At 54.1% G+C, this 17,941-nt stretch overlaps 1 protein-coding gene across 1 annotated transcript; it reads right to left on the reverse strand.

The window, feature by feature from the left end:
- Positions 1-1,462: 1,462 nt before the first annotated feature.
- LOC144735644 (short transient receptor potential channel 2-like) lies at positions 1,463-14,454 on the reverse strand. Its single transcript, XM_078618095.1, has 13 exons — positions 14,440-14,454; positions 13,337-13,666; positions 12,582-12,995; positions 11,679-11,879; positions 10,741-10,905; positions 9,487-9,661; positions 8,752-8,952; positions 8,347-8,509; positions 7,714-7,803; positions 6,914-7,106; positions 6,506-6,643; positions 4,295-4,493; positions 1,463-3,435 (listed from the first exon to the last, which is right to left on the reverse strand). The coding sequence occupies exons 1-13, from the start codon at positions 14,452-14,454 to the stop codon at positions 2,639-2,641; spliced, it is 3,081 nt and encodes a 1,026-aa protein (XP_078474221.1). The 3' UTR covers positions 1,463-2,638.
- Positions 14,455-17,941: the final 3,487 nt, after the last annotated feature.

Below are 17,941 nucleotides of genomic sequence, written 5' to 3' on the forward strand. Positions count from 1 at the left end.
GGCTAAGAACCCAAAAACGCGCCACACGGAGCCATGTAGCTCATTACATCGCCGAGGGATCAGAGCGCGAGGTTTCTGCGTTAACATCGTGACCAACAAACAAAAAACCCACGGAAACACATCGGGAGAGCCGAGTCCAACCACGATAGCGCCACAAGAGAGTGCGGGGTATCTTGGGAATCACGAAGTATGGCCCGCCTCGCGCTGTGCGTTAACCCCGGACGAGGCTGAAAACTTCTGAAGCAATTATAACACTTCGCTGGGCCAGATCGATGGGTCTGCCGCCAATTGGGGGGGGGGGGGTTCGGCCATGCACAACTCAGTTTTCAGTTTCATTTATTTGGTATAGCCCTGTGAGCCATTCGGCTCGTCAATCGGGTGCAACCGCAACAAACAAAAAACTAAAACATGAACAAGAAAACATCTTAAAGTGACTATGTGCAAACAGAAAATCCAAGAAAAGACAGCAAAATCTTTCAGAAACGATGAGCTGTGTGAGCTGTGCCGCTAACGACGGCGGAAATTACCGTGGCACCACAGGTGACACCTTTTGCAGGTGTCTTCATCATTAGGGACCTCACAGGTAACTAATTACATGAGGAAAACGCATCGATAAACTCATCCAAAGGCACACTGTGTCCTTCACACATCACAGAGTGATATTTTTTCTCACTCTATCCAACGAAGGCTGAAAGCGTTTCCTGCATTGGCTTTGTCCTCCTATCTTGTCCCGTCTTCTCGAAACTATAAACTTTTTTTTATTATACCTGGCAAAGGCCCAACTGAGCTTTGTAGCTATTGTTCAGAAGCGACTTGGCCATCACAAGCCTTCAACAGAGCGGCTTATCATCATGTGGATATTTATAGCAGCTAAATACTCTATATGCATGTTGATGATAAATGTGGAGGGAAAACCCCGTAGGATAAAAATCCGTGACCACACGGAGAACATGCAAACTCCAAATCCACGACACGCGTCAGGGTCGGAATCAAACCCACATCATCCTGCGTACCAGGCGAGGGATGTAACATCTCGCCACCATAGCGGCCGTTTGTACCTTGGGGTCACAATATTTACTACAAAGTTGCGTTGCTTTAAGGGACTTTCCCCCACAGAAAACCGGCCACAGTGATCACCAAAAGCTTGAAACGAAAACCAGCGCTAAATCCAGATATAAGACATTTCGGCCAAGGTGATGATGTCACACGCTTTTGCGTCTGTCTCGCTCCGCCAAAAAATTCCATGAACTTATCAGCAGAAGTTGACCTCAAATCACATTACGACCTCCGATGCACACGCTGTGACCTTTCCCAATGCCGTGGCCTCATCCCCACGTGTGTATGTGTCTGTGTGTGCCAAACTTCTTTACGGGCCGTATGTAGCCAACCACCGCGACCTCTGTTGCGCGCTTGTCTATGAAGTGCCGCTCACATTCAAGACAAGGAGCCCGACTCCCGGTCATAGGTTCCGGTCTCAAAACACGAGAGCCATTTATTACAGTTGGACAGAAACATGGCGTTGATATATATGTGTGTGTGCGGACAACTCAAACATTGCATTCTTCACATACAGCATGGAGCGATGCACGATTGGAGTTACATTGAGAGACAGAAATAGGGACACTGAGAGACAGAAATAGGGACACGTTGATGAGAGAGAACATACCCAAATTAAAGGCATCACATTGACTTCATAGAGGAAACTGGGCTTTGGGCTGGACACTAATGAACTAAACTTTTTTTATTTTACCAGGCAAGGCCCACTGAGCTATATAGCTCTTTTTTTAGAAGCGACCTGCCCACAAATGATCGCTTGAGGAAGTGGCTTATCACGTGGACATTTATAGCAGCCAAATACTCTAAACGCACATTGATTCTAAATGTGGTGGGAGAAACCGGAGGATCCGGAGACAAATCCACACGACGACGAGGAGAACATGCAAACTGCAAACATACAGGGGTCAGGGTAGGGATCAAACCCATGACGTCCTGCATCTCAAACAAAATAGTTAACATCTCCCCACCGTGGCTGCCACACCACTGACAATGGAGTGGCAGCCCGAGGATGTACACTCCGCAGAGGGCATCAATTGTCGAGATGTAGCGATTGAATCGGCTCGTATGTAGACGTTAGATCCGTTACACCACAGGGATACAAGAGAAGGCGACACCTTGGGGAAGCCTTTACCCAGTGGTGGACAGATCATGGCTGCCGACGTCGATGGTGGCAGTTGAGTCTGAAATAAAAGTCAATTCATTATGGATGCAAGAACCGGGCGTTGGCGGCGCATGTCTGTGATCTTGCACTGTGGAGGTGACGGCTGGCGGTTCACGCAGATGTCGTGAAACTCCCAAAGGGCGTCAAGGTTGCCCTACTTGTGGAGGTAGCGGTATAGAGCATTACCCCCCTCGACCGTGTGGGTTATCTCCGGGTACTCCGGTTTCCTTCCACGAGTAGAATCACTCATTAGTGGACTTGGCCATAGCATCCTAATTTAGAGCCAGAGCATGGGCAATTGTTGGCGTCGGTTTTGGCTGTCTTCCTGCTTGTCTGTGGTTGCCTATGCTTTTTAATCTCAGGAAAACTGCGCATAGCAGAGTTACAAATATGCAGCGTTAACGTTAAGAGGCAGATGCGTCACAAGGCGGTGTAATCGTTGAACTCCTCGGCACCGCAGGTTCGCCCTACGCCCGTAGCCTCCAGCACGGTGCCACCCGCCGTACCGCCCGCGGCCGCATCCAGGCGAGCAGTGGAAGCGTGGGTGCATTGGGCATTCGCCTCATCGACACCTCCACCGCCTCCGCCTTCCGCGGGAGCCACCGCCGTGTCATCCCCCGAGCCTTTCCGCCCGCCCGACCGCCCGTCAAACAGCGACGACCTCCTCTCTAGGCCGTGGGCACCATCCGCGGCGTTCGGGGTCGCCCGCTCGGCGACAGACATCGGCCGATTCCCGACGGCGCTCGGACTGCCACCCAGGCCCGCGCCGCCCACCCGCGGTGCGCCGGGCACGTCGCCGGCACCGATTCGTAGGGAGTCGCTCACGGGCGACCGGGACCCCAGTTGTTGGGAGGGTAGCGCGCGTGACGCGTGGGTAGGGCCCGGCCGCTGCGAGTCGCCCCCGCCGTGCATGGGTCGCGGGTGCTGGGCCTCGTCGTGCGCAGGCCCCGAGCGATGCTGGGCCGGAGAGTTCGGCTCGTGGACGACGAAGCGGAAAGAGCCGCGTTGTGATGCGCTGGCGCTGGAGCAGGGCGACTCGCCGTCGGAGGTCGCGTGCAGGTAAGAGGCGGTGTCGCCGTCGCTCCGTGCCTGCCCGGGCGACACCGCGAAGTCGGGCAGGCCGAGCCGGGCCCGGCTCAGGCTCCTGCGGATCGACTTGATGTCGCCGTGCATCCGCGCCACGGACTTCTTGAGCTCCCCGACCCTGAAGCCCAGATCTGTGGGCGGAACCGGCTTTGCTCCAATTTTTTCTCAAATGCAAAACAAATATCTAAACTAACAGTTTTATTTTATCAGGTAAGACCCACTGAGCGATATAGCTCTATTGCAGAAGCGACCAGGCCACAAATGATAGCCCAACAAAGTGGCTTATTGTGGTGAAATTTAGAGCAGCCAAATACTGTAAACGCGTGATGTGGATTCTAAATGTGGACGGAAAAACCAGAGGACCAAGAGAAATATCCACGCGACCACTGGGAGAACATGCAAACTCCAAATATACAGCAGGCGTCAGGGTCGGGTTTGAACCCATGACTTCCTGTATACCCTGCGAGATGGTTAACATCTCGCCACCTTAAATTCAGTGAAGCCTTCTTAAACGAATAAATTACAGCATCATCATAATCAACGTCAGCATCATGGAAACACTCATTGGCCAAATAACACTTCAATACATAGAAGGCTGCGGAGCGCGGGGTATCGTTGGCAGTGCCGGCTCATCGCGTGGCTGCTGACCTCCCGCTCGTCCGTGGTTCCTTCTCACGACCTCTCCGAGTCGTTCTCTCTCTCTACGAGAGCTCGGAGCGAATACTGTGCGTGCTCCAATTTGAACAAAACATTATCATCATCCTCATCTATGTGGCTCCAATAAAATGGAGAGCACCACCCCTGCCATGTGCACGTGTACGTCCCACTGCTAAACTCATGGGGATGGAGCACCACAGGTTCATTGCGTGTCTCGCAGGAAATTGCTGTCCATAACTCCCAGGAACTAGTTCGCCACCGCTGCTCGAAAGACCCTGATCCCCGGTGTCCCGTGTTGTTTGCAGTGACGCCGGGAGCCGCCGGGCCCGCGACCTTTGTGCTTGTTCTCCTCGTACTCCTGCCGGGCCTTGTCGATGTAGCGCCGAACCAGCGTCCTGATCACCTGGCTCTGCCGGGCGCCCCTGGGCTCCACCAGGCCCCAGCCGTCATGGACACCTGTGTTCATCTGAACCGGGGCCGGTGAACCGGTGATGTTAGCCTTGGCTGCTTTCATGGTGCAGTACGCTGACCGCTGTGCCACAAATTAAATAAACCATCACACGAATTCCAGTCATCCTCGCAGCAGCGGCTTTTGGCTAGCCATCGAACAAAGATGGTCGCCGCATTGCACGGTTTCAGATACACTTTTGCGGCCGTCTGGAACACTCTTCCTTTCGATATTAGGAAGACACTGGAGCTATGCACTTTTAAATCTATATTGAAAACTCATTTATTTTTAAATGCTTTATCTGTTTAGTTTGTTGTCCTTCCCCCGCACCTCCGATTAGCACGGTTGGCTACTTGCCGTGCGAAAGAAGTTCAACATGCATACGTACATGCCACCACTCCACCGAAAACACATGCGTGCATGCGTGCGTGAGTCTCTGTTTATGTGTCAGGTACTCGTGAACACATGTCCGCACTCACGATGACTTCGCTGATGCTGGGCACAGACGGTGAGGATGGCTCCAGCGACGTCCGGCAAAACAAGAGCCCGGCCGTTCGGCTGTGGACGACACTCACGCCGGTTCTTGCGCTTCTACGGCCCTGACCATGTGGAATGCTTTCACCTCGTCAGATAAGGGACAGCCGAACCCTCCAAAGCTCGACAAAGATAACTCAAACCCTGATCTGTTCAGCCCGATGTTTACAGATGAAGAGGAACATCGCTTCGACAAACGTATGCTATTAAGATTAACCTAAATATTATTGCTTTACTACTATGGGAACCTCATTTGCCAGTAAAAATATGATAATTGGTTTTTTACCCTTCTATCTGGCAACAAAACTGACACCTTTTTACAAGGAGTCATGTTTGCATAGACCGCAATACCTGCAGTCATAATTGGTTGTGCGCCTTTTGGAGTCATCTGGTCCAACCCATGTGAGACTAGGCTCTAAGAAAAGCTGTCTCGGGTGTGGACCAATCAACTTCAAGGACAGTGCACATTATCAGAGTTATGTCTTTTGTTTGTATTATGACTGCAGGTATTGCGGTCTATGCAAACATGACTCCTTGTAAAAAGGTGTCAGTTTTGTTGCCAGATAGAAGGGTAAAAAACCAATTATCATTATTGCTTTAATTGCACGGTTTTACATTTTTATTCGAAAATAATAATTGGCTATGTACGGTGCGAAAGAAGTTCAACATATCTACAAAAGATAAAGATCGCCTGTATAGCCTTAATAGACTGTTGGGGCAAGTGCTGTTAGGAAGCACCTATGAAGGCCGGCACAGCACACGAGGGGGTGGGTGTGCCACCACTTTGCCCGGCCACCTCTGTCTCACCAGTGGTGATGTTTACTACACACTGCACCAGGTACCGGTTCAAATAATTGTCACTGATGGTGTTGGTGTTCGTGAGCGGGAATCGAAATCGAGTTACCGCTACACTACCACTCCCCACATACATACACATATAACAACAACAATAACCGCCATTCGCCACTAAGTGCTGGTGACGTCACCACGGCGATTGTGCCAGGCTATGTGCACGTTGAGGCCATGTGAAGTGTCGAACGCCCGCCGGCAGGAGGCCACAGGCTGATGCACCACCTGTGCTCCCTATTGTGCCAACTTGCTGTGTTTTAGCCGCCTGGCGCTCCGCTCATTGTGAGTGTCGCTTCTCTGCCCTCCATTGTTATTGGAGGGCGACTGCCTCCAACTGCCCAGTAGCGTCCTTCACGAGCCTCCTCCACAGAGGCCGATCTTGACACCGCTGGTACCAGTCATCGGCAAGTCCACTCAGTTCCACATCCTCCTGTACCACATCACTCCATGTCTTCTCTAGCCTGTGCCGCGCCCGTTTAGCCCCCTCTATATAGCCGAACAAAAGCTGTTTAGCCATGCGGTGGCTGGGCATGCGGGCTACATGACCCAGCCAACGCAGCCTTGCCTGCCGGAGGAGCTCATCGATGGGACTTTCTCCAGATCTTTCAAGAATTTGTGAGCTCCTCACACAATCCAGCCTGGCTAATCCCAGGATGGATCGTAGGCAGGCCGGCCTAAATGTTTCTAAGCGGCGAAGATGTTCCATTATACACACACACATACATGATAGCGTAGTAGACAGACTTGGGGCTGGGGATGAGGTTGAAGGGCACGGGCAGGGTGAGGCCCTCTCGGAAGTAGGAGAGGTAGAGGCGCGAGCGCGCAAACTTCCACTCCACGTCCGCATCGTCCTGGTGACAACGCGACGGCAACGTGACGTGAACACGACACAGATAGAGCACGAACACGACACAGCATGGACGCAGCACCGCGCACGCGGCATGACGTTAAGACAACACGATGATACAAACACAGCACGACACGAACACGGGATGGACCTGAACACGATACAAACCACGACATAAACACAGCACAACACGAACGCGACCAAGGCAGTTATCAAAGCGGTGGTGGCGGGGGTGGGGGGGGGGGAAGTCGGTCCAGGAGTTAAGAGCGAGCACCTCGATCCTCTCGAAGGAGCTGGTGATCATGGCGATGAGCATGTTGAGCAGCACGATGGCCATGATGATGGCGTAGACGCCGTAGAGGCTGCGGCCCACGAACTGCGCGATCTCGAAGTTGGGGATGTCCGTGGTGCGCCGGTCCTCCATGCCGAACACCGTCCAGAAGAGGTACTGGAACGTCTCGTTGAACCTGCGGCACAAGAAGCACTGGAACGTTTCGTTGAACAATGTGGCGGGAAAACGACGCCATCGGCCACGCGGTTCTCGCCCGTGCTGTCAACTGTACCGAACGACTTTGCATTCTTTCTCGTTGAGAATCGTCACGTGTTTAGATTTATTTAGAGTATTCGGCTGCTATAAGTTACCACGTGATGAGCCGCCACTTCGTTGAGCTATCATTTGTGGCCAGGTCGCTTCCGAATAAGAAGCTAATAGCTTGAGAGATATTTATAGCGATTTACTTACCTTTTCTACACTTTACACTCCTATTGTGTTTTCGTACTGTTTGTTGTTGTAACGCTGTGACCCCTAGCCCTTACTGGACACCTGTAACAAAGAGCTTCATAGCTCATCGGATTACTCAAAGTATAAATAAATATTCTGATTCTGATCTCCAGCGCAATTAACGTGAATAGATGAACAAATAACAATTATGACGGAGTGCGTTCGCGATGACGCGGATGATGATGATGATGATGACGCCGATGACGATGCTGAATGAATGAATGCGCTGGGCTGTGGTGGACGACCCATCGTGCAGGCGAGCTCCCGAGCGGCCGCGGCGTCCCGACGCTCACCGGCCCAGCTTGTTGAACGTGTAGTGCACGTAGAGGTTGTTGATGCCGCACAGGAACGCCGTGCCGATGATCATCACCAGGAACATGAACCTGCACGCGCGGGTGGGCGGGCGGGTGGATGGCACGGGCACGGCTCCAGGCGCGACGGCTCTCGACGCACGTGTGATCGACGGCTCCCGTCGCGACCGACTGACATGGGTCGCTGGAAAATGAAGGTCGGGTCACTTACAGTCGGGGGTCAAACTCTGGAATGTCTGGGGCATAGGTCACGGTGCATGCGCAGCGGTAGGGGTCGGAATCGCAAAGGTCATAGGGTCGCTGTGGCAGAAGTTGGCTTCTAGAGTCGAGGTTCGTGAAGGTCGTAGTCACCCGGAGAGAGGAAATCGTCGCTGTATAGGTCGCGATCGCTCAGTATCACGGTATGGATATTTCCCGGTGCAGCACAATAATAATAATAGCCACATTTTGATCTGATTGTCTTATAAAAAGACCCTCCATTGTGTAAGTAAGGATCATCCCCTTGGCGTGGAAGTCAGTGCCAGAAAGGTCACTCCACGGTAGGGGTCACTCCACGGTGGAGCTCGGTGTCGGAAAGGCGATGCTTGGCCACGTGGTGCCGAGGTCGCGCCTCACCGGAAAATATCCCCGAGGATCTTGCCGATGGAGATCTGCAGCGTGCCGAGCGACTCGTGTGCGGGGAGGATGAAGGCGAGGCGCGTGAAGCTGAGCGCGCTCGTGATGGCGAACACCACCTCGGCGATGATCTGGGGGTCGTCTTTTTGCCACTGCCCGCGCTCTGGGCACCGCCAGTGGGGGGTGGGGGGGGGGGCGGGGGGGTTTAGGTGGTGGGGGGGGGGGGTGGTTGACGAGTGGCAACGCATTCACGCGTCGCGGAACGCCATAGGTGCACTACTATGCACCGGATCCCACACGTCCTCCTCGCCGGCTGTGGTGTAGTACGCTCACTGGCCGTGGTGAAATACGCTCTCCGGCCGTGGTGAAGAAGTACGCTCACCGACCGTGGTGAAATATTCTCACCGGCCGTGGTGAAGTACGCACACTCGGCCGAGAGCGGGTCCCGGCCGCACGCCAGCTCCCCGCTCCAGCGCACGAGCAGGCGCAGCGTGAAGGAGGAGATGTACATGCTGATCATGGCCAGGTCCAGACAGTTCCACCAGTCCGACAGGTACACGCGCAGGCCCTCGATCCACACCTCCTTGCACTCGTACCACAGGAAGCCTGCACACGCACATGCACGCACACTCCTAGAGCTCATATTCTTTGGTTCTTTCGGTAAATTCTTTACCAGTAAAGTCACATACGAAAGAACCAAAGATAATGAATTCCTGCAGTCGTGAAGTTTTTTTTTGCAGTGGGGGGGAGGGGGGGGTGATGATTGCCACGTATACAGGCACCCCCCCCCCCCCCCTGAACCGCGGTGTCATTAATCAAACGTGGAAAATGCAAACCGCGACGCGGGACTCAACGACGTCACGGGATCTACCTGCGGCAAAGCAAACGGCACGCGCGCTATTTTTCTGTCGCGGTCAATACGCACGGCAGCAGCGTGAACCGGGGGGGGGTGGGTAGGTGGGGGGGGGTAGGTGGGGGGGGTAGGTTGGGTAGATAGGTGGGGGAAGTAGGTGGGGGGGTAGGTAGGTGGGGGGGGTAGGTGGGGGGGTGGGGTAGCAGGCCTGGACATAGCGACGAACGCGCGGGGCGTTTGCCGACGAGGCCGCGGCCTCCCGGCGGTCGCGGCAGCAGCAGCGGCACCTGCCACCCAGACCATGTGGAAGGAGCTGTCCATGAGCGTCTGGTTGCGTGTGGACACGATGTCGCTGGAGCTGTCCATCATGATGGACTCGACGAGCAGGAAGAAGAGAAACCAGAGGTAGGAGGCCGAGTGCATGAGAAACTTGAGCAGCGGCGTGCGCAGCAGGTTCCCCAACTGCACGCGCGCAGAGCACGCGGGACGTACGCGCGGGTACGTGCGTTGAACTGCTTTCGCGCCGTACGTAGCCAACCGTGAACACAGGAGGTGCGGGGGAAGGACAACAAACTAAACAGAAATAGGCAGTTCTAAAGAAATGCGATGATTGTTTAAAAGTGCGTAGCTCCGGTGGCTTCCTAATATCGGAAGGGAGAGCGTTCCAGACGGCCGCGGAAGCGCGTCTGAAAGCGCCGCGCGATGCGGTGACCACCGTCTTTGTTCGATGGTTCGCCAAAAGCCGCCGCTGCTGCTGCGAGGATGCGAACACTCAGGTGGCACGCGGGACACCCCGTGCAGACAGCTGCACCGCAGTGCTGGATTATCCTCGTAGATCAAGTAGCTACATATGCTACGGCCCCCGCACTTTCAAGGGCCCCGCGCTAAATGCTTTCAAGCTATCAATTCCGCTTCAGTGATTCTGCACTTGCTCTATTGCTATAGTACTATACCGCCTTCGACTTTTATGAACGACCGGGTGTTTAAGGTTTAGCGATTTGTCGTAATATCTGGCTGTATAGCAAATGAAAAAATACAATTATTTTACTATGCAAGTTATAATTTTGTGTTTGAATATTTACGTATTTTTATTTTATTTAGGACCTCTTCATAACATATGCTACAGGCCCCGCACTAGCTTAACCCGGCACTGCTGCACCAGCATAGGCCATTCCAATAGATAATAATCACATTAATATTGCCCACTATCCAGCAAGGCCTCACTCAGTCTCAGGACTCTTGTTCAGCAGGGCCCTGCATTGGGATGATGCGCAAGTTCCTCCGTTGAGTGGTTGGCATCGTGGGAAGACAATGGGGAGATCCGTGGAGAAAAATCCCCGGCATACATTGGGGGGGGGGTAACGCTCAAAGCGCCGTGCGCAGTGATTCAAGAAGTATTTGCTTTACCGCCCCTCTCTTAACCACCTCGTGAGCCGGGGCTCACAGCGCAGGGGCGAGGAATCTGACGGACCCGCAGGCCACGTTTGGCCCGTGAGTTCATTTCGCGACCGTGCACGAGGGACACGCGCCCGTCGTCTCACCCTGGACTTGGGCGCGATCCAGTAGATGAGGGCGAGCAGCGGCATGCCCAGGAAGATGCCCAGGCAGGTGCCCGCCTTGACTGCGGCGTGGCTGCCCCTCCAGCTGGGCATGCCCGAGCACCAGATGGAGGTGAGGACCTGCTGGCACACCGGGTGCGACACGAACTGGACGCACGCACGCACGCAGACACGGGCACACGCACACACGCGGACACACACACACACACACACGGGCACACGCACACACACAAACGCATGCGAACACACACACGGGCACACGCACACACACGCACGCACGCGGACGCACACACACACGGGCACACGCACGGGTACACGCACACACACGCACGCACACACACACACAAACGCATGCGGGCACATACACACACTTAGGTAACGATCCTCCCGTATAGATTTACAGACTGTTGGGGCAAGTGCTGTTAGCAAGCACCTGTGAAGGCCGGCATGGCACACGAGGGGGTGGGTGGCCAGCACCACACATACACACACACGTACGCGAGCAAGAACGTGAGCCACTCGGTTAGGTCCTTGAAGAAGCTCGCAGCACGTGGAGTGAAACGTCGGTCATCGTACCGAACAACACACGGCGGCACAACCCGAGAAACGCATCGGAGGGCGACGCAGCAGCGCAATCGCGGTCGCTTCACGCAGCGGCATCGATGGCACGGCGGTCAGCGCGCTGCGCCACCGAGCCGGGCGGCCCGAGTTCGATTCCCGCTCACGCTCACCAAGCTCCAGCGACGGCTATCCGCGTCGGTCCTCCTCGAGGTCGACTTAGCCTCAAAACGAGCATCCGTTGCGATATGCAAACATCAGCACAGTCGGGCGCGGCGCCGGCCACCCGTGCCGACCGAAGACCGGCGCGACGCCGCCGGACGAACGGCGCTCGGCACCTCCCCCCCGAAGCGTGACGGTACCAGCTTCTGTTGGTGCGACACGGCGAGGCGCAGGCGGCCCAGGCTGGGGATGCCCTCCTCGAAGGCGCCGTGCGCCAACTCCTCGTCGCCGTGCGGGGGCGCGTCGTTGAGCAGCGAGTCCACCTCGCGCTGGTTCTGACACATGGCGAGCAGCTCCACGGCGAACTCCTCGCACTGCCGGTCCAGCTCCATGTACTCCGCCTGCGCGCGCACGCATCCCACCAGCAATCGCAATGAGCCATCCACTGCTGGATGAAGGAATGCCTCCCCCAGCACGAACGTCAGACATAACCCTAGTCCCATACTTCCAATTAGCATGCTTGGATACGTACGGTGTGAAAGAAGTTAAACATAATACGTACTACACTATACACTACATACTACACTATATTACTAGACACTACACTACACTGCATCTCTGGTTAGCACGGTTTACTATGTATGGTGCGAAAAATTTCAACATATACAGACGTACTCCACTATACACTACACCGCACCGCCGATGACCGAGGTTGGCTACGTACGGTGGTGCAAAATAAGTTCACCATGCATATATATGTTCTACACTATGCACTACATACTAAACTACACACTACACTATACACTACTATACACTACACTATACACTACACTACTATATACTATACCGCACCTCTGATTAGCGCGATCGGCTACGCGCGCTAGCGCGAAAGAAGTTCAACGTACACGCATATGTACAATTGTACTACATTATGCACTACATACTAAACTACCCACTACATTATACACTACATTATACACTACTATACACTACACCGCACCGCTGATGAGCACGGTCAGCTACGCGCAGTCGGCTACGTGCGGTGGCGCGAAAGAAGTTCAACGCACACACACGTGCACGATGCCCGCTCCGTCCGCGCCTACCTTGAACTCGGGCTCCTGCCTGGCGAGGCGCGTGAGCTCCCGGCTCAACTCGAAGGCGCCGAGGATGGCGTCGCCGCTCGCGAGGCACAGGTACGGCCGCCCGGCGAGGCCGCGGTACGTGTTGATGCGCGACAGCGAGAACTTGAGCGTGTCGTACTGCCGCCCGTTCTGGCACTCGAGGCAGCTGCAGGAGATGTTGTGCGGGCGCTGGATGGCGTGCCCCTTCTTGAGCAGCACCTCGACGATGTCGAAGAGGTTGTCCTGCGAGGCGAGCGTGAGCGGCGTGACGCCGGGCGGGTAGCGCGAGCTGTCCATCGAGTGGTCGAAGATGGCGAGCGAGAAGGAGCGGATGTCCATCTTGTTGTGGCCCAGCGCCTTGTCGTTGTCCAGGCGGTCGAGCAGCAGGGTCACGACCTTGGACACGCGGCGGGTAAGAGGATGAGTCCGGGCGATTGAGCAGATCGACAGGCCGGCTGGCCGACCGACTGATTTACTCACAAGAACACTGGCGGACTACGTGACAAAGTGACCAACCGGCAGCCACTTACGAACAGACCGACCGACCATTTACCGCGGTTGGCTACGTGCGGTACGAAGGAGTTTCAACGTACGCACACACACAAATTGACCGACGGAGAGACAAGAGTGACACATTGGCCAACAGAGTGACGTACGAACAACGTGACCGACTGACTGACTCACAAACCGACCGACCGACTGACCGACTGACCGACCGGCCAACGTCGCCGGGTCACCTGCTGCTGGTTGGTGTCCACAGCGACGAGGAGGGCCTCGTGGATCTGCCGGAAGTCGAAGCGCACGCAGCGCAGCAGAGCGCCCAGCACCTCGTCGCTGCCCATGCGGATCGCCAGGTTCAGCGCCTCCCTCCACGAGCGGTCCTCCTGCTCGTCCGCCTGCCGCGGGTTGGGTGGCACCCCCCGCTCCGCCGTGACCCCCCCTCCGCTCTCGGCGGCCCCCAGGATGTCGTAGACGCGCGCCACGTTCCCGTCGCGGATGGCCGCTTGCAGGGCGATGGGGAAGCGAACCTTCCTGCTCACGATGTTGCGCCAGCTGCGGGCGTGCTGCTACCGGCGACACGGGGGTCGGTGGCGCAAGCAGCAGCATCATCGACATGAGCAGCAGCATCATCGACATGAGCAGCAGCAGCATCATCGGCATGAGCAGCAGCAGCATCATAGACATGAGCAGCAGCAGCATCATCAGCATGAGCAGCAGCAGCATAATCGGCATGAGAAGCAGCAGCATCATAGACATGAGCAGCACCATCATCATCGACATGAGCAGCAGCAGCATCATCGGCATGAGCAGCACCATCATCATCCGCATGAGCAGCAGCAGCATCATCGACATGAGCTGCAGCAGCATCATCGGGCATGAGGAGCAGCATCATCATCATCGACATGAGCAGCAGTATCATCATCCGCATGAGCAGCAGCATCAGCATCATCATTTTCAGCACAAATGATAGCTCAAAAAAGTGGCTTATGATCGTGTGGACATTTATAGCAGACAAATAATCTAAACGCGTGACGTTCATCCTAAATGTGGAGGGCAAACCCGGAGGACCCGGGGAAAAATCCACGCGACCACGGGGGGGGAGAGAGAGACAGACGCAAACTCCAAATATACAGCAGCAGGCGTCAGAGGTCGGCATCGAACCCACGTCCTCCTGCATACCAGGCGAGGTAGTTGACATCTCCTAGCCACCGCTGCGCCCCCCAAAACGTAGCGACCAAAAAACAACTTGGGCCTCTCTTTCTCCTGAACTGAGAACCGAATCATGAAATGCCCTCTCATCATGGTGATGAGTAAGACCCATCACACCACCACCACCTACCCGCTTGTTCTCCATGATCTTGCCTCGGGGACTATGGTTGGAGACCCCGACCTCACGTCTGGATTTCACGCTCTGCGGTTACCGAGTCAATTAGGCTGTGTGGGTGCAGCAGGAGACGCTATGTGGGTGCAGGAGTTGAGGCTGTGTGGGTGCAGCAGGATACGTTGTGTGGGTGCAGGAGTTGAGGCTGTGTGGATGCAGGGCTTGAGGCTGTGTGGGTGCAGGAGTTGAGGCTGTGTGGGTGCAGCAGAAGAGACTGTGTGGGTGCAGCAGGAGACGCTGTGTGGGTGCAGGAGGAGAGACTGTGTGGGTGCAGAAGTTGAGGCTGTGTGGGTCCAGCAGAGATGCTGTGTGGGTGGAGTGGCTATGTGAGTGCAGCAGGAGACGCTGTGTGGGTGCAGGAGGAGAGACTGTGTGGGTGCAGAAGTTGAGGCTGTGTGGGTCCAGCAGGAGATGCTGTGTGAGTGGAGTGGCTATGTGAGTGCAGCAGGAGACGCTGTGTGGGTGCAGAAGTTGAGGCTGTGTGGGTGCAGCAGGAGAGACTGTGTGGGTGCAGGAGTTGAGGCTGTGTGAGTGCAGCAGGAGAATATGCTGTGGGTGCAGCAGGAGAGACTGTGTGTGGGTGCAGCAGGAGAGACTGTGTGGGTGCAGGGCTTGAGGCTGTGCGCGTGGAGCCAGGGGTGTGTGGGGTGGAGGAGTTTGTGAGAATCCGAGTGGATGGTGGAGGAGCCCGAGTTTGCGTGCCACGGAGGAGGCAACGCAACTGCGAGTGGATGAGGCAGGGGGAGGCTGAGCGGGTGGGGATGGAGAGGACCTGTGTGACTGGAGGATGGCAGTGACACTGTGTGGGGTGTAGCAGGAGGAGGAGGCAAGGGAGTTGTCGGCGGAGGAGGAGCAGGAGGCGGTGGTGGGAGGAGATGGAGGTTGATCATTGGTTTTTTACCCTTCTATCTGGCAACAAAACTGACACCTTTTTACAAGGAGTCATGTTTGCATAGACCACAATACCTGCAGTCATAATGCAAACAAAAAACATAACTCTGATAATGTTATGTTTTTTGTTTGCATTATGACTGCAGGTATTGTGGTCTATGCAAACATGACTCCTTGTAAAAAGGTGTCAGTTTTGTTGCCAGATAGAAGGGTAAAAAACCAATTATCATATTTTTACTGGCAAATGAGGTTCCCATAGTGGAGATGGAGGTTGTCTTGGTGGAAGAGGAGGCGGGGAGAGGCTGTGGTAGAGACACAGAGCGACTGAAGCAGGCACGTGTGGCAAAAGCGGAGCTTGCAGGGTGAGTCACCGTGATCCTCCATCCTCCTCCGCCAGGGCCTTGATTGGTCGTCAGATTCGACAGCATCGACACAGAAGGATGGAGGCTGCAGCGCCACCCTAAGAAAACTCACAATGAGCCTGGGGAAATGCTGATGTGCAGATGTGAGGGACGACTCAGGTGTGTGTGTGCTGATGTCACGTGTGGGTGACGAGGCAGGTGTGTGTGCCGATGTCACGTGTGGGTGACGAGGCAGGTGTGTGTACTGATGTCACGTGTGGGTGACGAGGCAGGTGTGTGTGTGCCGATGTCACATGTGGGTGATGAGGCAGGTGTGTGTACTGATGTCACGTGTGGGTGACGAGGCAGGTGTGTGTGTGCTGATGTCACGTGTGGGTCAGGAGGCAGGTGTGTGTGTGTGTGATGGACCCCCCCCCTAATGGAAGATCTTAGCCGCTTAGAAACATTCAGGCCGGTCTGCCTACGATCTATCCTGGGTTTAACCAGACTGGATTGTGTGAGGAGCTCACAAATCCTCGAACGGTCTGGACAAAGTCCCATCGGTTAGCTCCTCCAGCAGGCAAGGCTGCGTTGGCTGGGTCATGTAGCCCGCATGCCCAGCCACCGCATGCCCAAGCAGCTGTTATTCGGCCGGATAGAGGGAGCCAAAGGGACCCCACATAATTTTCCTGTAGTCTCTCAACATGACCGAACCTCACCAGCCTTTTCTCTGTCATCTTCTCTGTGATTTATACCACCTTGAGTCTTCCTCTCACTTCTTCATGTCTCACCGTGTCCTTCCTTGTTAGAGCCAACATCCACCGCGACATCCTCATCTCTGTGACTGCCATAGCTTGGTCCCTCCCTTTCTTGTGTCCCAGCACTCGGCCCCAAACAACAGCACCGGCCTCACCACCGTCTTGTACTATACACTACACTATACACTACACACCTTTTCCTTTAACCAAACTGGGACCCTCTAATCATCTCTCACCATTTCAGCCACCCAGACCTTGTTCTTGTTCTCATCTCTCCTTCTAGTGATCCATCAGTTACACATCGTTGCACCCAGGTGCTTAAACTCGTTCGTTTTCATTCACTGGTCACTTGCAATTTGCAATCCTCCTGAATTATTTCCACTGAAATTTGCCACCATATACTCCGTCTTTGTCCTTAGCTCACCACCACCGTACTACTACCTGCTGCTCTCAGTAACTTTTCTGATCTCGTCAAGGAGCATAAACTATCACGGTAACTGCGGTCATCCTCGCAGCGGCTTTGGCTGATCATCAAACAAAGACGGTCACTGCATCGCATGCTTTTAGATGTGCTTCTGTGGCGATCTGGAACCTTCTTACTTCCGATATTAGGAAGCCACTGGAGCAATGCATTTTCAAATCTAGATTGAAAACTGATTTCTTTTAGAACTGCTCTTCGTGGTCAGTTTGTTGTCCTTCCCCCGCACCTCCGATTAGCACGGTCAGTTACGTACAGTGCGACAAAGTTCAACATACAACATACTAATCAGCTCACAACCACCTGCTGCTCTCAGTATTCCACTCGCCATTTGTTCCCACGTTACATTCACGCTCCCCCTTAGGCCTTACGCTTGCCTGTAGTTGTTTTCTCATGTTTTAGTCGCCACCACTTCACCACCCTGCTACTCAAGGCCGTAGCCATGGAGTCAACAATGAGGGGGACCAAATCCCCCCCCCCCCCCCCCCCCAGAAAAAGAAATCTAAATTTGAAAACGAATTTCCTGCCTAAAATATTTAAAAATTCGCTAACACATGGGATGGGCTATTTATTTATTACAATAATGTCTAATATTGTATTGTATGTCTGTTTTTCTTCTTCACCATTTCTTGTTTCATTGTATGTAATGACGGAGATTAGGGATTCATAAAGTACAACCATAACCACAATCATGTAAACAGAAATCTATGCATTGATTTATATGAAGACAAGTCCAGATATTGTTGCCAAGGTTTAGCAAATTGTTGTTTTTATTTACATAGCATAGCAATTATTTTTAAATATTTCTGATAACAATATATTGTGGGGACATTTTTGTACGTGTCATACTCGTAGACATGTAGGGATGGCACGTCCAGAGATTCAATTACTATGAGATGCATAATTTTGGTGAGATCTTTCCTCACCAACAATTGTTTATTCGGTCTAAATCCGAACCCCCGTAAATTAATGTTTGTAAACAAAGGGATGCA

This window comes from Lampetra planeri, chromosome 56, assembly GCF_965212315.1.
Source record: "Lampetra planeri chromosome 56, kcLamPlan1.2.h2, whole genome shotgun sequence".
NCBI lineage: Eukaryota > Metazoa > Chordata > Hyperoartia > Petromyzontiformes > Petromyzontidae > Lampetra > Lampetra planeri.